Source organism: Amblyomma americanum, chromosome 1 (genome assembly GCF_052857255.1).
Source record: "Amblyomma americanum isolate KBUSLIRL-KWMA chromosome 1, ASM5285725v1, whole genome shotgun sequence".
Lineage (NCBI taxonomy): Eukaryota > Metazoa > Arthropoda > Arachnida > Ixodida > Ixodidae > Amblyomma > Amblyomma americanum.
The window spans coordinates 37,186,585-37,209,110 of NC_135497.1; the positions used below are offsets into that span (position 1 = coordinate 37,186,585).

The 22,526-nt window shown below is 45.5% G+C and overlaps 1 protein-coding gene and 2 pseudogenes across 6 annotated transcripts in view; 2 read left to right on the top strand and 1 right to left on the bottom strand.

Annotated features, from left to right (window-relative positions):
* Positions 1-22,526, top strand: part of LOC144112654 (uncharacterized) — a 104,014-nt gene that overhangs the window by 64,994 nt on the left and 16,494 nt on the right. For 3 of the 6 annotated variants that reach the window (XM_077645468.1, XM_077645467.1, XM_077645469.1), the window contains 4 exons: positions 18,261-18,455; positions 19,226-19,310; positions 20,937-21,104; positions 21,185-21,394. In XM_077645468.1, coding sequence (XP_077501594.1) covers positions 18,454-18,455; positions 19,226-19,310; positions 20,937-21,104; positions 21,185-21,394 — 465 coding nt within the window. In that variant the 5' untranslated portion in view covers positions 18,261-18,453. Of the gene's footprint in view, positions 1-6,731; positions 18,456-19,225; positions 19,311-20,936; positions 21,105-21,184; positions 21,395-22,526 lie in introns of those variants that run through there. The other 3 variants (XM_077645466.1, XM_077645465.1, XM_077645464.1) reach the window with 3 other exon arrangements.
* LOC144112655 (uncharacterized) lies at positions 129-6,727 on the top strand (annotated as a pseudogene).
* Positions 6,738-7,282, bottom strand: LOC144112658 (structural maintenance of chromosomes protein 5-like; annotated as a pseudogene).

Below are 22,526 nucleotides of genomic sequence, written 5' to 3' on the forward strand. Positions count from 1 at the left end.
CACACTCCTCGAAGGTCCAGACGGGAAGGGGAGTTTAGTATATTTAACTTTTTCAATATATTGAGGATATATTGTTGTTTTTTTGGGGGGGGGAAGGTTACATTTGTTTCCTATGATGGGAATTTGGCATTTGTGTGTGCTGAATGATATTTGTTTGTTTGTTGGCCATCTCTGTACTATGTCAATATTCTTTAAAATTATAAAGCAATAGAACTTCAGCACTTATCGAAAATTCGATTTCAGCGTAAGCGGTCGGAAAGTGAGGAGGGGGGGGGGGGCGACGCCCTCCCTGGATAAATGTTGGGGGAGGGCGACCGCCCCCCCTGCCCCCCCTGTTCCGGAGTCCCTGCTTGTTTCGCTGGTACCCTCCCTGAGAATGGCGCCATCTGCTCGCCAATACTGTTCTGCTCAAGTACCTCAAGTTCAAGGCAGCGCTTCCTAATTCTATCAAGCAGTGGCTTAACTTTCCAAAATTTGTCCGCCGACGATGGATCTCGGGGCTCGTTCTGGTCAGTTATGTGCAAAGCTGCCCTGATCTTAAAAAATCTGTTCACAGACATCGAGTCTGCGATTACAGGGATGCGAGTGCCATTGCTCCAGTACATCCGAATTCTTTGAAACTTCAGCACTCCAATGTAGGCTAGTATTCCAAAAAGTCTTGATTTTTTCAAGAGTGCAAGAAAGTTTGGTACCAGTCTTTTGCAGATAATAGACATTGGTGTACTTTGTCAGTTTTTCAAAAACAGAGTTGGTAAAATAGCATTCGAAGTACTTGAGTGAATCCATAGGAGGGGAAGCACCACGTGGCTGGTAGACGCAGTCGATGTTGTCTGGCTCGAATTTTTTTCGGCACCACTTGACCATTCTGCTTTTCTTTGACGGTGGTTGGCGTTCATCGTCACCGGTTTCCTCAATCTCAGCTTCATCGCTAGAAGCCACCGGAACGTCCTCATCATCATTCACCTGAAATATTATTTAAAGAACATTGCAATACAGAAGGCATCAAAGTGAATTTTCTACTCAGCGCTCCTACAGGGTCAATTTCATTTTCTTCATCGTCAGATAGATCCGCATCAGAGACATCTCCATTCAAAGTTGACGTAAAAAGCCGGTCAGCCACTGAATTTGGAGGCTTGCATCGACTCCTCCCATAGTTCTGGATATCTATAAAAAGAATTGCGCTTACATATAAAACGACTATACTATGACACTCAGGAAGCGCTGCGAACAATTTTGCGATCGAGTCTAGTTGAAGCACGACGTGCACAAATGTGCACGCACGTGGGGGCGGGAGCTAATTCACATGTCAGAGTATACTGCAGCACAAATTTTTAATTTCCTAGTGATCTACATGTCTTTCTCTACACGTTCATATCAAAAATTATTCACAAATGCACTGCAGGGCGTAAGACAATGAAAACTTGACAGCACTCACTTGGCGCACCGTAGAACGTGGCGGCGTCCATCTTCTTTGCTTGTTTGGGTGAACAATTCTTGTTTTCAACAAGAGGTGGTGCTAGCTATATTTAAAGCGGGAATTTCAAGTCTCGTTTGCATCAGTCTTGTGGACGAAACTGCGCTAGACGCCGCACTAAAAATCGCGAAAAGTCGCGTGCACAATCGTAGACGCCATGCCGCAAAGGGTTAAGGATATGACGCGACAGCGATTCTTCTGAGCCACACAGACGCTACTTCCTCTTTCACAATGACAATCATGTGAAAGACTACACAATATGCAGATAAAGTTAAAAGTATCTTTTTGGACTTATGACGCCGTTGTAAAACGCAATTCTACAGCTGTAAAATTTTCGCTGCTTGAGCGAGCCTGTAACTATTGGCAAGTGTGTGTGGCGTTCGAGGGACTTCTTGCTGCGCATGCAATGGCCACGCCAATGCAGCCGAAATGAAATCTGCCGGTGCGCGTGATTAGGTTTGGTTTGCGGGGTTTAACCTCCCAAAGCGACTGCGGCTATGAGAGACATCGTAGTGGTGGTCTCCGGGAATTTCGACCAGCGCGTGATTAGCTTCCGCCTACACGCGTACGCGACCACCTGCAAAAGCATGCAGCACTTGCCAGTTAATTGAAGGCAGCGTATGATAAGTCACTTCTCTGCTAACGATGAGCGAAGTTTTATTACTTGCGATTTTGTCTCCACGCCAAGGAGGGTACCTTGTGAAAGATTACGAATGGTGCGACACGCTCCCTCCAAGTTTTAGCTGTAGCTCAATGGAACCTCGAGCAGAGCCTTCGTTGTGTGCAGTTTGTTTTTCAGAACAAGGACCGCTGTGCATGGACAAGCAGACCGAGACTGTACCAGCGCCTTTTGTCCGCGTTTTTGTCTTAGAGTGCACATCATGCTTGGGCATGTTTCGTCCAATTTTTTTTTTTAGTCAAGCCTTCGTCTGACCTGAACCATCCGGACTACATTCCAACGATGTTTCCGTACCGAGTGCAAAGTAATTCGCAGCAGAAGCTGGCAAGATACGAGCGTGCTCAAAAGAAGCGGGATTTAAAGGCAGCTGTGTCTGCAGCAGCTGATCCTGGCCTCTCCATTGCTGCAAGTGAAGCTGTCACGGATGAGCACACTGCTCACAGAACATGCGACACTGATACCGAGACAGCACTCTCCATGCAGGACATTGCATATCTCGTCGATGAAAACAGGTCCCTTAAGGACCGGATAGCCTCTTTAGAGCTGGAAGTTGCAACAGCCAAACAAAAAATTTCCGAACTGGAAAGCCTTGGAAAACCAAACATTTCGAATATGACAAGGGATGTAGTCATGCAGTCGGATGAGAATGTGAAATTTCATACAGGCCTTGTTTCAATAGAGATGTTGAAAGCATTGCTTCAGCTGGCGCTGTCCGTCTGGACGCCAACCCACAGGACTTCACTTGATGCCGAACAGCAGCTCATTCTTGTGCTGATGCATCTACGGCTCGGTCTTGTGACTAAAGACCTGTCTTCTCGGTTTGGAATTTCTGTCAGCAGTGTGTCATTTTTCACTCATGGATCGATGTGCTGACAGCAAACATGCATAAATTTGTCATTTGGCCATCTCGACGTGCACTTGAATCACACCGGCCTAAAGCGTTCAAAGACAAATTATTTGATCACCTGAGAGGGATAATTGATTGCACAGAGTTGTTTATTCAGAGGCCCACATACATGGATGCCAGAAGCAAGACTTATTCAAACTATAAGCACCACAACACTGTGAAAGTGCTTGTCGCTATCACACCTTCAGGGGACATATCTTTTGTTTCCAGACCATTGGGAGGTAGAGTTTCTGACAAAGAGTTGACCTTGAAAAGTGGACTTCTTAACAAGGTCGAAGAAGGAGACTTGTTTTTAGTAGGCAGGGGGTTCCGATGTGAAGAAATGTTTGCTGCACGTGGTACCGCAATTCTGATGCCATCCCTGACTAAGCGAAGGACACAGCTACCAGGGGCTGAAGTTACTGCATCGAGAAAGCTTTCCAGTGTACGAATACATGTGGAACGGGCCATACAGCGGCTGAGTCTTCAGGGTCTTCCAGACAGTATTTCCAATAAGCTTTGTGAAGAGAGCTGGAGATGGTGATCAAGCAACCATTGACAAAATCCTCATTGTGTGCAGTGCACTCGTCAACCTTCAAACTCCTATAGTTAAGAACCAGCATGAGTAATTGAGTCCTTAATCGCAAGGAATGCGGACAATTGTGTGAGCACACCGTCCATTCTGCTTTCGAATAAAGAAATCTCGTTTTTAGAAAGACACACTTTAAACTGTCCTTTTTAACCCTGCACTTTTACTGCTGTTTCTTGTTGTTTCCATCCTTCATAGATTTTAGCCTGGTTTTAGCCTTTGTCATCCTCGCGTTGCCTTTACCTTTGTTTATAGTTGCTTTCATTTTTCACTCTTGGTCTCAAGGTTTTAGAATTGTTGTTAATCTTGTTTTGTATCATTCATATGGGTTCGCTTTTATTGCTTACTCTTTTTAGTGCTTGCACCTTCATCAGTTGTCACCGTTCGTTCCATATCTCTCATCCTTGTTGCTTAGTAAGTTTCGCTCGTAATTATGGTTCAGCCGTTTCCATGCTTCATTCTATTTGAATTTTTGTTTCACCCTCAGGTTTTTAACCTTCCTCTCTCCTTTTATCTAGTGGTCCAGGGTGTTTAGGCATGCACACACTTAGGGGGTTTTAGATTGGTTCTCCAGATTTGCTGTACTCAACTGTTAAACTTATCTGCTATGTTGGAACCCGGGCTGTGTCATGGAGTGATGTGGTGCTTATAAAGGGAATGCTCGAAGCGTTTTTGAATAAAAGTTGGAAGTCTGCGCTCTGTGTATGCGTGTTTCTTTTCTGTGTCCCCGTTTCTTTCGCGCAGTTTAATAATGAACTAGAAGCACCAACTAGCCCGCCAGAAAACTCTTCATGAGTAACTGTGTTATGGCTTTTTTTTGCATGCATAAGCACTGCACAGTTGAATGCGAAGTGATACCATTCGTTGTATGGAATGAGACCATGCTACCATCTAAACAAAAATTTTATTAGCATATGCCTTTGGTTATATCTGTACTGTGCTTCTTAATGTCTGCAAGCATGCGATTTTTGGTTGCTTATTTTAATGCTTGTAGAGGTACACAAGAAGTTGGTACACATGTGTCGTCAGATGATATCTGTCTACAACAGATAAATCACTCATAATTCAGTTTGAGCAGCCATACAATAACATCAAAAGTCAGTTTGGTACTGATGCTTCATTTAATTTTGTTACAACACTAAAGCGGGCTTTCTCAAGAGCCGCAATGATGGCTCTTAAAAAATGGCTACTATAATGTAGTTCCTCCTTGCTTCACATGACCTAAGCTGACCAATTTCACAGATGTTTGGTGGTTCAAACCAAAGCAGCACGAGAAAAATAAGGTTCTCTAGAAGGATAGTACACAGAGATCCATGTCTTACAAATTTTAACAAAAGACAGATGCAACCAAGCAAATAAGTAGTTTTGTATGTAGCAGAGTTTGTTCATAGCTAATTATCAGTTTTTAACTATTTCAGTTATTTCTCCTCATTGACAATAAAATATTTTGCTTTCCATTTTGTCAGATTGTTTGTCTATGACTGGATATGCACTTCAACTCAGTTGCTAGGAGAATGACTGTTGGTTTGGCATTTCATGCAAACACAGGATGCAGGAGTGCGTTTCAGTTTTGCACATTTGAGGTGAACTGTCGTTGCACTGTGAGCAGTCCACAACGCGGCCAGATTTGGCACCTTGGCAGTTGCATGTCATCATGGCGTGTTGCATTTGTTTCAGGATGCTCATGTTTTCCAGCTCAGGAAAAATATGTTTTAAAAAAAAAGCTTTCTGCTTTTGATTTCACAACAGACCGGAAGCTCTCATCGAATGAAATAACTTCAGCAGTTAGAGCACAGCCTGTAAATACCACAAAGTACGCTCGAGAGAGCTGCGTTGCTGCCATTTGGGCTTGCACTTGATTTCAGTGGTTTTCCTTTCACAGAGGCAGGACACTTCACCTCCAGTACAGCTTTTCCACAGCATGTACAAGATACAATGCCATCAGGAGATGCAGCCAGGTATGGCTGTTTCCCAATTATGCACAAACCACACTCGTGGATCTGGAAGTCTTGATGTGCTGCTGACTCGGTGCATCAGATGTGCATCTCGGTGCACATCTGAACCGCGCCGTAAGGGAAGGGATTTTAACGCGACAGCGTTAATCATTGATTAATTGGTTGATTGAATGATCAACCGATTGATTGATTGATTTATTGAACGACTCGCTGCAGCGGCGAGCCGGTGATCGCTCTGCGCGGTGCGTGCAATCGCAGTGGTTTGCAGCGTAAGATACGCGTCAAAAATGAGCATATTCTGTTATTTTACGATGTGCGAACATTCCAAACAGCAAACATTTTGTTTCTTCCAACACGTAAAGAGTTCAAAAAGCAGTTATTAAGTGCATTTTGCAAGTTCGTAACGAGTTTCAGCCCAATGACCCGTCTCAGCGGTGTACTCTGTTGACGCCACATCTTGTCGTAATGCATTCCAATTCGGCGCTTTGTTCATGCGGCCAACGTAGCGTATTACAGCTGCATGAAAGCAGTGCAGTGCACAGTGCTCATGCACTGAGCTGACATGAAGTATATTGGTCGTGTTCTAAGGCCGTTTGCAGAAAACAGATTTTTCATCAAGCTTCAGTCCATTCTGGCCTAGATTAAACGGCTTTCTGGCCACAACGTGATTGCTAAATAGCGATATGAATAGCAAGAACTTAACAATTATACCTTCATTTCTCGAATGTGATGCGCAATGCGGATGAATAACCGCAAACGCCTCTTGGCAACTGTCGTCTGCTCACTCGATCGCAGCGTCTGTTCACTCGATCGCAGAGGATAGGAAATCAGATACGCTGTACAATGTTGGCCACGGAAGCAGCGGAATTGTCGTTGAGGCCTCATACAGTCCACCGGGTTACGACGCGACTAGCATCTCACAGACAGACGCGACGGTGCTCACAGACTGGCAGTGCTTCTGTATATTAGGGTCCGGATTCTCGGGGGAGGGGGGTACATTCGTTTCCCGAATCGGTGCGCTACAGCACCGATTAAAACATTAAATGTACAAATGCAGTGGACCTCTATGCACTGCTATGTATCTCTAAAGAGGTTTCAATGTCTCCTGTGATGGGGCTGCCCGGCAGCGTGAGGAAAATCATGGTGATATCCTCATTGTAGGGCTAGTCCGGTAGCAGCATGGATATGAACAGGAAATACTTAGCGCAGTTCTTGGCAGCCATGTGCATAATCATCTCGAACACGTTGCGTTCACTGTCCGAGTCCAAAACCTGGTTCATGTCATCCACCACCCCCGTAAGGGCGAGGTCGCCTGCTCTTGTAATGCCATTAGGTAAAGCACGGTTGCCAGGGGGTGCTCCGGGCCACTCTGGTGAATCATACTCAGCTCCGCTGGTGGCACCTCGTCCCCGAACTTGACACGGATGCTGACCCCGTACTTGTCGTACAGCTTGGGATCCTGGCTTCGGTTCAGGGACACCTTGCCCACATAGCCCAGCTTGCGGAACAAGTGGCTGAGAGACCTGTTGACTTGCTGGAGCAGCTGCTCAACGTCGTGCAGCCAGCGGTCGGTACGATGCAAACACTTCATAATGGCTTGGAAACGGCGGTGCGACGTTACCTTCAATATTTCAGGACAGTTGAAGAAACTATCACTACTGCAATAAAGGTACATTTGGTGTCTGAGATTGGTGCTCATCAACAGCAGTATGCCGAAGTATGCGCGGAGTTCATCACATGTAAGCTCTTTCCAATTCCTTCGCCCTTTCTGCTTCGGAAAGCGGTTCGTCTGTCACAGGTGTCTGCATGGTACCTTCGTCAAAATAAAGAGTGAAAGCTTCACATGGCGTCGTCGGGGATCTGATGTGGTGCAGTACTGCGGGCCCCAAATTTTCGGATCGCGTACGACGTGCTCCGGTTCAGTGCTACTCCATACTCCAACCTCCTCCTCGTCAATTTCTGCTTCGTCGCTAATCACAGCCACTTTCATTTGCTTTTTGGTCTTTCTGGTGTACGTGGCCTTGCACGTTTTCTGTTTGCTGCTTGATGGCCAGCACAAGTCTAGAGAGGTACAGGAACAGAATTCTCACCTGCAGTGGCAGCTGCCGTCTGCAACTTCCTTCAGGGCATCCCACAGTGGTGGTTCCTGAGGTTATCAGTGCTGGAATTCGGTCAGAAATAAATAGCTGCTGCCATAGCGCGCAATCTGCCTCGAAGGAGGCAGAAAAATTTCTGAAATCACCGCGAGGCGCCGACGAGAAAGAGCGAAAACGATATATGTATTCAATGTAGCGTGTAGTCGGTGCCGAGACGTCAGGACAGCTGTGACGTGCTTGACTAGAGAATAATGATATTTGTGGAGAAGGTGGGGTGGTGGAGTTTGGCATGTCGCTCAATATAAGCGATCTCGAGCAAGCAGTTGTGAAAGGTATGGTAGGGTTGCATGAAGTGTGGGCAGTCCCGGTATGTGTGAGCATTATACCAGGGCATCCCACCCTGCGGGATAAGCAGGGTTGTACTGGATGTAGCGCAAATAGTGGTCAGTGAGGCAGGAGAATTTAGCGCCTCGCCTGTGTGTGTTATCCTGGAGCGTGAGGGGAGTGGAGAGTGTGCGTAACATGCATCTATCCAGAATGAGGGGCTTTACGTAGACGTCGTAGGGCGTGGTACCCGCCGAAGAAGATTCTTGTTCGTCAACAGTACGAACAGTGGCAATGAGCACGAGGGGCGTAGTCACAACGGATGGCGGTCCACCATGGACTGTTTGTGCACAACTTCTATTGCAAGGGTGTCTAATTTTTTTCACTCGGATTCACTTTCGACCAGGATATAAGCCATTTTTTTTAATGTAATAGCGCCAGTATATCAGTGGGGCGAGTGTCTATTCCACGCTGTCTGCAACCATGAGCTTTAATGACACGAGCATAACGTGGAGCATGGCCCCTGATCGCGCCGTCACTGAGACGCTAGCTACCGTGTGGTAGAGAGGATGGGTTGCCCGACGCTGTACTCGGAAGGCCGTCGCAAACGCCACCGTGAACGTAAGCACAAATGACGACTACATGAAGGTCTATATTTGCGCGTCCGTGAAGTGGTGCGCGAGGGTCAGCCGTGAGTGGGCCCTGACGAGCGTGCTCATGGTGCCGAGATGAGACAATGACAGCAGAATCAGGAAATCTGAGCCTAATCGGGACTAAGGCAGATGAGCCACTAGGCAGTTTTAGCGTTAATGTAAAGGCAACCGTTTCCGGATTTGCGTGTTCATCCTGCGACAGACACTTAAATATGCTTCGGATTTCAGTTGTTGCTGCTCCCTTATCCACGTCAATCATCAGTCTACACCTTAAGAGAGGCAGGGTTAAGAAACGGAAACTATTGTCCGTGTTGTTGACAAAGCTCCCGCTGCTCGTCTTTGCCTTTGTGTCTTTCGTCTTGTGCTGCGGTACAGTTTGTTCATCAACCACGCACCAACAGGCCACGCTGCTGCTGCTGCACTTTAATGGTGGTACTTATTTTCCACCCACCTCGACAAAAGAGCACGCCTGACAAGCGCCTCTTTTCGAACAAGTACACCGTACATGTGTGTTTCTGAGGAGACAAACCTCGACCCTGACTCTCTTCTGTGGCACGGAACAAAAGGAAATGAGAGGCGTGGAAGCTCGGGCGCGCGGTGTTCTCATGAGCACTTCCGTGGCACAAGTGGCGGGAGTTTTTTTTTTTCAATTGGTCCACACCGCTGTACCCTAGGAGCACACCGATTACCGCGTTAGCGGATGAAGCTGAAATTATCGGCGTACGCAGTTCGCGTGAGAATGGCGGCTGTGAAGGTGGTGTGCTTGATTGGGCTGTCAAAAATAAAAAGGAACGTGGGCTGTACCTGCACTTGGAGTTGCGTCGCATCACTTCCACCAGATACTGAGTTCCCGCATCGACTCCTAAGGAAAGATACCTATCAAGCTTGACTCCAAAGAAAACATACCTATCAGGCTGGACCTTAACGGCTACCCCCCACCCGCACACACACATACGCATACTTAAAGAAAAACTACCAGGTGGGGCGCGTCATAGGACGCGCACAGGTCGCCATACTGGAGCTTGTATTTTTGTGTTAGTAGAATTTAATAAGATTGCACCTGCTACTTGGGCTTTTTAGATCTTACGTCTTCGGGTATGCAAATTACCGTGCAAGCGCAGAAACTGATTGCTGGTCTTTACTCTCCACAGACTCGAGGATGCATTGTTTCTTGGCTTTGTTCTTCATTTCTTTGGATTTCATTGCCATCGCTTGGCTACATGCAGTTTATCTGAATGTGGTGTGCTATACGTTATCCTGGACGGTTACCTGATGAAAAGTGCTTAATATGTAAAAAAAAAATTACCGTTCACTGGTGTTTGAAATTAAGTGCGTGGTTTAACCTGAACAACGGTTTAAATATGAGGGCTTTGGCCTTGCCAACAGTTAAAAGCAACAGCTTTTGTGCGTAGCAACCTCTTAGCACACAGTCGGTTACAAAAGTGAACTCCCAGGGTTTTTTATTTGCTACCTAAATGACGAGCCTAAATTTCTTGCAAAATGTTGTTTGCTGACCTTCCGCGTGAAAACGATTAGCCCGCCTGATTTCTATTCTTCACTTGTCTAAGTTCCCGTCATTTTGACGCATGTTAATCAGAAATGTCGGCAGAAATTTGAAAGTCAGTGAAAGCATTCAGCATCTGGCTCTCAAAGAATTTGCAAATTTTGCGCATCGAAGCAACACCATAGCCATAAAGTACACTCTAAGAAAAAAACCGGCTCAAGGGGGTAGTAACGTCAACTTTAGTCCTCAAAACGGCCCGTTAGTCTGCGAAAGGACCAACTGCGGCGAGCTGCGTGCCGTGTGCAAATTTAAAGGACCATTTGTTTTGTGCTGGCCCGAAAAGGACTAACGGGAGGACAAACTGCTCGCTTACTCCCCCGACCGATGCGCGCATGCATGCAGCATGCATGCATCCATGGATGCACTGGACCGCGAAGCGAAGCAGTCGCGCGCTATGGGAATTTCAGGCGCATGAAGAAATGTGGCGAAAACGCCATTCTTCATGTAGGTGGGCTGGTGGTCCATGCCCCACGTGCCGCGCTTGTTCCGAGGGCGAAGCGTCCATGAGCGGCATGGGTCCAGCGACAGTTCGGTGATCGCTATTCGGTGTAGTCAAGTTCATGCAAGCAACGGATAGCCGTTACGCCGAAATGCGCGTGTACACACACACACACACACACACACACACACACACACACACACACACGCACGCACACACACACACACACACACACACACTTTATCCTCGGGCCTCAGGTTACGGTGCAGTGGCCTGTGAACTTTTGCGTCAGTGTGGGATACACGGATAAAGGCATTTTTTTTATTGATTAGCACATCGCAAATGGGGAAGCGCATTTGAATGAGTGAGACACTTTAATCCGCTATAGCGTGTCAGTACAAATCGTAATTAGAAGCGCTATAGTAAAAATTCCATTTCTAAATCGCCATGGTGACTCAGTCACTATATATACTATACACTCTTATGTATACAGGGCTCGATCGGCTGCTGGCCTAACGTAAGATACTGGTTCGGGCTCGGCCGCGGCGAAATGCTATAGAAGCCCGTGTACTGCATGTGCAATGTCAGTGCACAGTAACGAATTGTAGGTAGTCGAAATTATCCGGAGCCCTTCACTACGGCGTCCCTTGATCATAGCTTGAGTTGCTTTACCTTTTGTACGCGTGATTGCACGATAATTCTTCATCAGTAGGCCTTGCACATTCACCTGCCATAACAGAAACACAAACACTAGAAAATAAATTGTGTATAACACAGACAAAATGCTCTTATTGATAAAAACGTAAATTGTAGCTGCATATGTCCCCAGTACCAGCTGTAATAGGCCAGGAAAGAGACGTAGGATGATATATGGGAAGGAATTCTGCTTAATTAATGGCAAACATGTTAAAAAGCTACCTAATTTTTAAAAAAAATGTATCCTATAATATTGAATTACACAGGAGAAAAACTCATCTGCATATGCCATTAGAATGCCTTTCACGCAGTGTAGTTGCACTAAACTTCCAAGATGGTTTTTACTGGCAACAGACAAGTATGCAAGCCATTTCTTTATTTTTTGTGTGAGACAAATCATTCCCTACTGGCTGGAAAATGGTGCAATGGCTTAAAGTAACAGCACAACTGTGAGGAATTGCATAAGTGCCTTTCTGATTTCCATTCTGTCAAGTGTAAAACCTGGTTTCCTCTGCTGTGATGCAATTTTCTTCAGTGACGTGTCAGAATTGTAGCCAGATTTTCACGAGTGACCATTGTGTTTTCTGATCACTACTATTACGTTGTAAAATGAACACCTTGACAATAAGAACAGTCTTAAAATATGTATTTTGAGACCACAGCTGTCCACTTCAGTGACACAAACTGCCTCAAGTACACACAATAGGAGATACTAGACTGTGGTGTCCGAGGCGCTCTCAGAGCAGCAATTTTCAAGGAGCCTAAATGAGTGCTGAGCAAACAGTGAGTTGCACTCTTTTTAGTGCAACAGTTTAATGGATATATGTGTACCTTATTCGTATCTATTGCACAATTACTTATTTCAGGTGATATTCAAATGAATTATTTTATCCTTCTCACCCTCTGCTGCAAGGCAGCTAGAACAGCAGCTTGGGCTTGGGGTTTTCCATCCTGATGTCAATTACAGCACAGTACATAGACGGGGACACAAAACGAGATGACGACACAGTGAGTGCCGACTTTCAACGTTTATTTGAAAGAAGCACGACTTCGCATACATTTGCATAAAGGCACCATGTGACACAGGCACTTCTGCACACCCATGAAAATTATTGCACGTTAGCAGCTAAAGTTCTGTTTTTGTTAGCAAAAGAGACGGCGTGCTAACACATTGGTTACACAGACTGGCAATCTCAGTTGCCTCAATTTCACGAACCAGACTGAAAGAACACAAAACTAATGCCGATCAGGCATGCAGAAATTCAGGAATTCACATCAGGGATTGCCCATCCGAAACTTGTGCCACAAAATTTACACGATGCAAAGCGCTTGAAAAGCACAGTGATACGTGAAATTACCAAGGCAGCCGAGATTTCCAGAGTGTGTGACCAACGTGTTAGCAGACAGTCCTTTTTGCAAACAAAAAAACAGTTTAGTTAGTTTATGGGGGTTTAACGTCCTAAAATGACTCAGGCTATGAGACGCCGTAGTGAAGGGCTCCGGAAATTTCGACCACCTGGGGTTCTTTAATGTGCACTGACATCGTGCAGTACACGGGCCTCTAGAATTTCGCCTCCATCGAAATTCGACCGCCGAACAAAAAAAGAACTTGAGCTGTTATATGACCAATAATTTTCACAAGTGTGCAGAACTGTCTGTGCCACGTGGTGTGCACTGATAAGTTTCTGATATTATGGTGCCTTTATGTAAGCATATATGAAGCCGTGTGTCTTTCAAATAAATGTTGTTGAAGATGGCGCTTGGTATGTCGTCTTCTCGTGCCCCGTCTACATTGTGTGCTGTTGACATCAGGATGTAAGACAAAAAATGGCGTTGTAGCTAAAAAGTTGGTGATCCCTAAGCACATTCTTCTGAGATGGTATTGCGATAGCGTTTCTTTTGGCTAGGTTGTTACTGAGTTGTTGATGCCGAGAGTTGCTGCAAAGTGGTCTTGCCAAGTTGTGGCTATAAAGAATGATGCAAAGTGAGATACTGAATCGTGATATGCATACTGTATTTCAAACATAGCCACCTGTGGGACTTGTGAGCCCCAAGTTGCTCTCCCTGAGCACCCTCTCGGTACCAATAACTAATTTCACTGCGCCCTGTCACAGTGGGCCGTTGCTTCACTAGCTGCTGGGTAGGTTCCTAGATTGCCGGGAGTCCTCACAACACTCCTGGCACAACAGTGTTGCAGTTAATCAATGACCTGGCAGGTAGCTGTCGCCAACGCAACCACCCATGAGTCTTGTGCAATCCAGGTTGTGAGCAGTTCCCTCGACTTGCTCAGCACATTCACAGATCACCGGGAGTGCTGATACGAACTCTAGTGCTGTGGTGTGGCGGTTAATCGATGTCATGGTGGGTGGCTACTTCCAACACACCTAGCCGTAGGGCTTGTGCGACCCAGGTTCTTTCCGGTCAGTCTCTCACCTTTTGAACAAAGTTATTAGGTGCGGATTCTGGGCATGGCTTTTCACCAAGGGACATGAAAAATGCTATCGCATTATAAACATATTTCCAGACAGCACAGGCCTGTTAAGACACTACAGTATAATTATGAGATGGCATGAGTCATAAGCATCAAAATTGTTTATTCTCAGATATAAAAAGTGGTAATTTGAATATGCACTACATTTGATGCACTACATAAAACTCTGAAGAATACTATTAGCTCAGTTCAATACTGCTGTTTTGAGACAAGGCAGCATTTGTTTACAGCAGAGTCTCCCACTTTGGCACAAGTATACCACTCTCATACAAGTCCAGAAGACAATGTTCAAACTTCTCACTAGGTTCATAGATTTTCTGCTCATTTGTGGTTTTGACGCAGTAGCAGTACCTGTGTCGGTCAAAGTGCTGCACCTCCAGGGTTGTTGCGACGATGTGGAGGACCCCATTTGCCACTAAGAGTGATTCAATCTTATAAAACTCTGGCCACTCCGCTCCTGTCGAAACCAAAACACACCCACACTTGTACCTGCGTCGATCAAGTGTTGCACTTTTGACGTCATGGACGACTGTGGTTGGAAGCACTTCTTTGGCACAGGCAGGGAGCGCATTCCAGTCAACAGGCTTACTTGACGATGTTTTCAGTTCTTGGTACAGTTGAAAGGTGCGGAGTTGGTAGCTCTGTCGCAACTGGTGCCTTTTTGCAAGTGTGTATGTAAGGTTCCTGAAGTTTTTGACACAGGCTGCCAACTTCTTGAGGCTTTGATGCTTCGCTTCAAACCTCATGGACCAGAAATGTCTAAGAGGTCCCACCTCGCGCACAAACCTAGCATAATGCACCATGAAGTGAAGCTTAGGGGTAACTGCACCAGGCCCGTACCTGTCAGTGGGCTCGTTCAAAAATGTCTGCACAAGCATTTCCAAGTAGACAAGCCGTGCAGATGTCATTTCCGATGCAAATACAATGTCAACAATTTCCCGGAATTTCAAAAGCAATTCCCAATCCTCATTTTCTTTTGGAACTCTTGCTCCAAAGATCAAGGGAAAAAACCTTATCAAGCACCACTTGGTAGCAGCAGTTCCCATTAAAACAGATTTGCTATTGATGAATGCCGGGTTGATCGGTGGGGGCTTGTTTTTTAGATCATTTGCTCCATACTTGAATGAAGACAGCTCCTCAAGGTTTTGCTTGCACAGTAAGCCACTGGAAAGGAGAGATTTCAAAACATGTCGAAGGATGCAATCTATTCCTCCTTCCAAAATGTCATGCATAATGTCTGGTGGTAATTGCCGGGTAATGTCGAAGTATGGCAACTGCAAAAGGGGCGAGACCTCATTTACGCCATACAAAGTCCTGTTAGCAGGGTTCACTGCGATTGCTTCAAGATGTGACTGGTGGCTGCGTAATATGCGTGGCTGGCACATTATTTCACAGGTTTTTTCTGGCAAATGTTTCACAGATACCATGCAGAATCTGCAGACTCGCCCACGGCTGAAACAATAAGTGAATCCGCCCAAGCGGTTCAGGGAAAGGTTGTCTCCACAGAAGCCGAACACGATGACTGTGGCCCTTGTCTCCTGTCCTTCTAAGCCAATGGTGTGGCCTTCTGCGTACAACTTGTTTATGTCTTCGAGTAATGGCTGTAGTACATTGCTGAGGCCGTACTTTTTCACATAAACATAGCGAACAAGCAGAATCAAATATATGCTCTCAAGTTTCGATCTATGCTTGACATGAAGGTTCAACAAGCTGCAGTATACAGCGAGTAACTTGTGCTTTCCTCGTTTCGCTCCCAGAGGATTTACAACTTCAATTTCGTCAGTATAAAACAAAAGAAGTATTGTGTGTGTTCTGCTTTCTGGAATCGCATCTTGAAGTATAGTCTTTATACACAGACGGCGTCGTGTTCTCACGCTTTGGTGTTTTCAAGTGGGCTGCAATGTCGGGGATTTCACAAAGTGCACTGAGCAGCTTGGGCAAACGTACATAATGGTACTTTGCTGTGCCATCCAAAAGCTGTTCCTCAGGAGAAACAAAAGGAAAATTCGCTTCCACATATTGCTCACGCCTATACTTGTTCTTTAAGTCACTAAAGAGGTCAGACATAAATGAGCAGCTTAGCAATTGTTGTAGTGCTGTTGTGTTTGTTTTTGCTGCACGTTCAACCTCCTTGCCATAGGCCTTCAGCACCAGCTCAAACACCAGCTGCAATTCAGAAAACACCTTCTCAGGTGCTGTGTGTGGCAAGCTGTGCTCTTCAGTGAAAAAGAAAAAGAAGTTGCACAGGGTCGATTTTGCCTGGTCCAAAAAGCTGCTAAATCTGTCATGTTGGACTGTTGTCTTCTGAGCTGAACAAACATTCGCCGAAGGTCGTTCTTTCTGGCGGTGACCGCTACCATAGTCCGCTGTGTCAGCCCAGTCCATTTCATGTGGGACAGGCTCGTCGTCGTCCAGTTCTGAATTTTCTCTGTTTGCTTTCTCGGTGCATCCGTGTCTCAAAGTGCTGCCGTTTTCTTCAAGCACATCTCGGTGGCGGCGATATAGATGCAATCTGTAGGATGAAAAATTCGAGTACGAGTTCGCGCAGCCTCCTATGCCGCAGAAAACATTTAAGTTTGGCTCTGCACTGTGAACTAATCCAATGTGCGTGACAACTTTCGTCAGCTGGAACGAAAAGAATGGGCACCTCGCGTCCATCGTTGTAGTCGCAAGCCAAAAGACCGCAAAGAGACCCCGCAAACGCGGTGTGCCAATTGCCAGAAAGCCGCAGTTCCTGCATATACATCGGAATCACATCGCATTAGGCGCAGTTGCCACCAACGGCCAGGGACACAAATAGACACGAACAGCCTCCTAGCGATAAAGCCGCTTGGCTGGCTTGGCTATAGCTTGGCATGTTTGTTGTTGTTTTGCCCTTTCATCATAATAATCAAATTCACTAGGTGCTAGAGCACCTAAGTCGCATTTAGTATAACTAAGTATTTTTGGTGTAATTTTATTTTGCAATAACCTTAGCAATTGGAGTGTCACGTTGTGCAAACTAAGCTGGCCAAGCCAAGCCAAGTCACCACAGTGCTCAGCCAAATTGAGAAGGGCGCATACTGCTGCACGTGCTCGAGGAACTCTGCTTCGCGTCTCACTCAGCAACGTTCATTAATTTCGCAGTAGTACATATACGTACGTCACCATGACGAGCAAGTGCCTGGTAACGTTCCGGGAAAGGAATTTTGTTTTGCCCTTTGATGGGACGCTTACACGGCGCGGGCTGGTTGAGCGCGTGGGAGACCATGAGCTGTTCCGCGGCATCGACGTTGCCACCCTCATCTTCACGGTGAGTAATTGTGTAAACTTATCTACGTGGTAGCTCCGTGACAAGTCAGTTGCCGTTCTCGGGTTCTTTTGGGGACTGGTGCTTGTAGGCAGGTGCTTATTACATCCACGCGTGTAAATGTGTGTACCTTACTTATGCCCCGCGCTTTTGTCCACAGTGAATTACATAGTGCGTTGACAGTTTGCGTGTAATGTAAAGTTTAAAGCAATATCTCGGCATGCATGTGCTTCCCTATGCGTCATGCTCTAAAAATCTCCCTTTCCATAAGGATCTCGTGTCACAACAAAGGTCGGCGAATATTAAAAATGCACACCGGAGCGCGCCGCTTAACACTAAGGCAGGTGTATAGAGCATTTTTCACATATTAATGCTTTATTTCAGTTGCGAGGTACAGGCCTGTCTAGAGCGCTGGAGCGGTGTAGTGCGGAGCAAACAAAGTGAAATCTTCACTCAACCGCTGTCAATGCTGCTTCGCACCAGCGCAAGCATTATCTCTACGACCAAATACCAGCGTGAAAATTCCACTTATTTAGTGCGATATGCAGGCATTCCTGTGCTCTAGACAGACGTGCTGACGACTGCACTCGAAATACCCGAGGTAGAGGGAAGTGTTGCTGGTGTTGCAGTATTTTATGGTCATTGCTCTTCTAAATTGACAGGTCCTGAATTGAGTGCGTAGCCCGTTGATTGAGGTCTCGTAATGCGATGCAGCAAGCATGCCAACATTCTCCGGAAAATAATGTGACACACTCATTTTGAATAGTTTAACTTTACATGGTTAGCTATTTTAGTATCATTCTCGTGTTTCCACACATGTTCGAAGAAGATTTTAATGTTTTTGTTGACATACCTGAAGACTTCGAAATTCGGGACAGGGCAAAAATCAGTCTCCGAGGATTGCCAGGTTCGGTGAGTACATTTTCTTACCAGTATTAACTATTATTTTGTATATTTCAAATATTGCTGGAGGAGCATCATGCAGCAAGGAGGAGTGTCCAATTTATGTCTTCCACTGCAATCAATGGCAATCATAGTAGAAATGTATGGAAATGTTGGCCATAGTCTGTGCTCACTGTGTAGTATGCTCTTCTCTTCTTTTCTTATTTTAACCTGGCACTTTAGGATTGCGGATGTTCTTGACGAGCCCCAGCAAGCGGAGCAATCCCGTGTCACTGCCACATACAGCCTCACATACAGCCTGCCAGCTGTACCAAACGATATCCAATTCAGTATAGAGCGCCACCAAAGTGGACAATACTTCAAAGCACGGAGCAGAGTTGTCCAATGGCTCTATCATGACCTCTGCTTATACACCATGTAAGTTATTTGCAAGACTTTTGGACCATGTAGGGCAATGTGGAGATAACTTGGGCTACAAACTTGCGTGGCCATAAGCCATTTTAACGAGAAAGCATGAAGGAGCTCGTGGCGCAGAAAATCCTGTGTCGGCATTAGTAGACATGAGCAAGAAATTTGAATTTGTTGAAAAGGTGGCTATGTCACACAGAGTGACGGACTTGAAAAGTGAATGAAATTAGAAAACTGGTGATTAGAAGGTTGCAATGTGCCTGGAACATCATTAGGACATCCAGACATATAAAGTGATTCATCGTAAAAAATCCAGCGCTTACAAACACGGACAGAGGACGAGACGAAACAAACTGAAAAGCCTTCAGTTCGTTTCGTCTCGTCCTTTGTCTGTGTTTGTAAGCGCTGGTTTTTATTTGATGGATCACCGCCAAATCGCCCAATCCTCAGTTCTGCATATGAAGTGGATGAGTTGCCCCGAAAGGAAAATTGCGGTTAGTTGAGAATCGAATCCGTGACCCTTGGGTTGCGAGTCAGACATGCTATTGGTATGTCATGTAGGAATGTTCAAAGGACTTGGTTAAAGAGGGAGCAATGTCCTTGCTTATGTGAGCAAGGGGAACTGCTGTCACATCGTAAACTTAAAGGCAGAGCTTATGTGTCCTCCGACGTCTTGCACCTAAGACACTGACTGCATCTGAAACTAAAATGTCTATGTGAGCCTACAAAAGAACATCCTCACTGTGTACTGCCTTACACGTTTGTCTTAACTGTGCTAGGTACCCTGGCAAGCTGTACAATGAGGCTGCGCAAGCTCTGGTGTCCAGGTACCCAAACTTGGCTGACTCATCTGGCACCGGCTACGTAAGTAGGCAGCTGAAGCCCTTCAAACTATTCTTGTAGGGACAGCAGACTTTCTTAAATTAACAGGGCGGCCTAGGTGTTCTGAGTATAATAATAATGTCTTCTCTATTTATCAGTGGTAGCCGTACCATTTTCAATGACTCTGTTTTGGGCGCCAATGATAGAGTCATTCACACCACAGTGCATGCTGCTGGCATGGCTGGCTGATTCTCTTTCATAAAATACTATCTCACAAAAAAAAAAGCGATAAAAAATTGTTCAGATATTTCCTGTGGTACGTCGCTAGTGAGCAGGTCCTCTTTCCCTCTTGCTGCAGTAGCGGGGCAGTCATGAGTAATACTTGTTGGGGGGCTAGTTGGTGCATGTTTCCAGAAGATGGTTGTAGCGCCGAAAAAGACAGCAAATTTGGCACACAATTTGAAGCTTGTGGCAACAAAATATAAGGTTCCTGTGGTTTTTTCTACCTCAAAGAAACTGGCTGGCTTGTGCGTTAAAACTGATCCCAACAAGGTAAACAAGACTGATTGTAAAAAGAAGCATGCAGCTCCGCTTGTTAAATGTGCCGTGGGAGTCGTATATCAGATTCCTCTCACATGCGGAAAGCACATTGGACAAACCGGCCGCTGTAATAACGACCAATTAGTGGAACATAATCGGGATTTACAAAATGCACTGGTTCTCATCTGCCACATCATTATAAAGCCTGCAGAGAAGAAAGGAAGATTAAGTGTGTGGCAAGGCTGAAAGAAGCAAAGGTTTTAAACAAGTAAGGACCAGACAGCCCGTGAACTGTTGCCGGCCTTCTATATTAAAAGAAACTGTAGCGATTGTGTTAGTGCCCCATCTATCTCCATTTATAAGAATGAAACTGCTTTTTTAGATACACGGGCGTGAGATATGTGTGTGCCTAACCTATCTTTTATCCAGTTTTTTTGTAAAACCCTCGCGCGCATGTGTGGTTCTTGCTACCCATCTTGATTTGTCCTTATATTCATTCGCATTCGTGGTGAATAAATAGTTGGAAGTTGTGCCTGTCCCGTCTTGCTTGCTATGTGTTGTCTTTTTCAGTGCTACAGCCGTCTTCTGTGTCGAATAGGACGGTGTATTAAAGGGTTGTACGAGAGAGCTTGATAATCCTGGCCCAGCTTGTCTGGTTGGCATTTGAATCGAAGGGCCATTGGTTGGCCTAGTTATTAGAGAACTCCAAGTGATCAAAATTAATCCAGAAACTCCACTGTGGTGCCCATCGTAGCTGATGTGTCGTTTCAGGACATTAAAACAACAAAAAAGTTCGCCTCACAGTGAAAAGATAATTGGAAAACAAAGCTTGAATTACTGGAAAGGAACTCTATGCTGCAAATTTGATAATGTGCTCGCTACCATAAAAAACTAATGTCGGCGAGAGATCAGTGTGGGTCCTTTAGTGTGTTTATGCTATCAAAAATGTGCTGCAATAAAATATGGAGCAATATCTATAGCTTCTCATGAGGTATTGTTATGTCCATGGGTGTTTACTGGTAGCTTGTGATCAACACCATCACTGTTAGCATGTATTTAATTGTACTGTGATTGCTTTTGTCAGTGCAAGTAGTAATGCTTGCATTGTGTGGGATCTTTTAAACACAGGACTCTTGGCGAGAAGCTCTCCGCTTCAGGGCAAAATATGAGCGGAGAAAAATCCGTATCCAGCAGAATGATGGGGCAGATTCTCCACCGTCAAAAAAAACAACGAAAGATGGGAAAGTGGCCACGGTTGGCGGAAATGCCCTGCAGCGTGTTTCGAGGCCGTCTGTGGTATGCATTTGGATTTCATGTAGTCCTTGTGCTGAAGACAGCCTGGTGTGCAGTGTGAAGTAGGCTCCTTTTGCTTGCAGGCAACTGCACCAGACGGCGAGGATGAGGAGAGTATTGCTGGCCACATCGAAGGAATGAAGTCGGCGGTACAAAAAGCTCGGCCAGACATGGCTTACATAATAGACTGTATGCGCCGTACATTTCCTACCCGAAGGAAGTGGATTGGATCCGAGGATCCATCAGTGGAAGTGGCAATAGAGAAATTTCCAGCATTGGCCATGAGCTCAATCGTAAGTTCAGTAACTAGACCATCAGTTAGCGAAGCAAGGAAAAAGAAATTTTCTTTTTCTTTTCCTCTTTTGTCTTTCTTTCTTTTAATCCTTTCCTTTTTTGATTTCAGTTGCGGTGCCTGCACTTTGCATTCCATCTTAGTGGAGGCGAAATACAAAAGTGTGGATATGCTGTGTGACGTCAGTGCATGTTTAAGGACCTCAGATGGTCTAAATTGTCTGGAGCCTTTCACTACGGCGTCCCTTATGGCCTGAATCGTCTTGGGACGTTAAACCCGCTAAAGCAATTAGGCGGAAGTGGTCTATATGTGCAGAAAATTCAGCTCAAATTTATTTCTCTTTGCCTCAGTGGAGACCTGATTGAATGGCTCGCACTGTTTGAATTTCAGAATACACCTAGGGTTGGTTCAGTGTAGCATGCCCTGATTCCACATTCTGGTCTTTTTGTTTTTGTTGCTCGACTTCTGCTGTTTAGTCGTTTATTTATTGCACGGTTCTTGTATGTGCTTCAAGTTGGTACTACCGGTGTTTGCTGGTGACAGCTGTTACATGGTGGACACTGAAGGGAAGTATCGAACTAAGCAAGACAGTCAGGATATTCGTCAGGGACCGTACTTATACTTTCGATGCACTGAATAGTACCTTCATTGCAGAGAAAATCCACACAATGGAAGTCCAAAGATCATTCCACATTTAAGCGGAGATGCCACAGGAAAAAAAAAAAAAAAATTTTTAAATGGTCCACCCAGAGCAGTGAAATTTTGTGTGCTTAATACTGCTTTTCTGCTCTTTTCAGGACACTAATTAGTTCTCTTGTAGTGCGCACTTTTGCTCAGTGTTGCTAACAGGCCTCAAAAAACAATTTGTGCAGGTTTCATCTTACTTGAACCTGGTTATAACTAGAAAAGGCATTCGCGGGTGGTCCAACTCACTCATCCATGGTAGATGAAGGCGGCAGACACAACCATTTTGTTGCAGCTTCTAATCACATGATCACCATGACGTCACACACGGTGGTGACGCCACCAAAGGCCAAAGGTTCTTTGCGACGGCAACTATTCCCTGTTGAATCTCTCCGTAACCAGCCAACTTGGGCTCTCTCCTTACTGGTGGCAGTGCTCGGCAAAGCCAT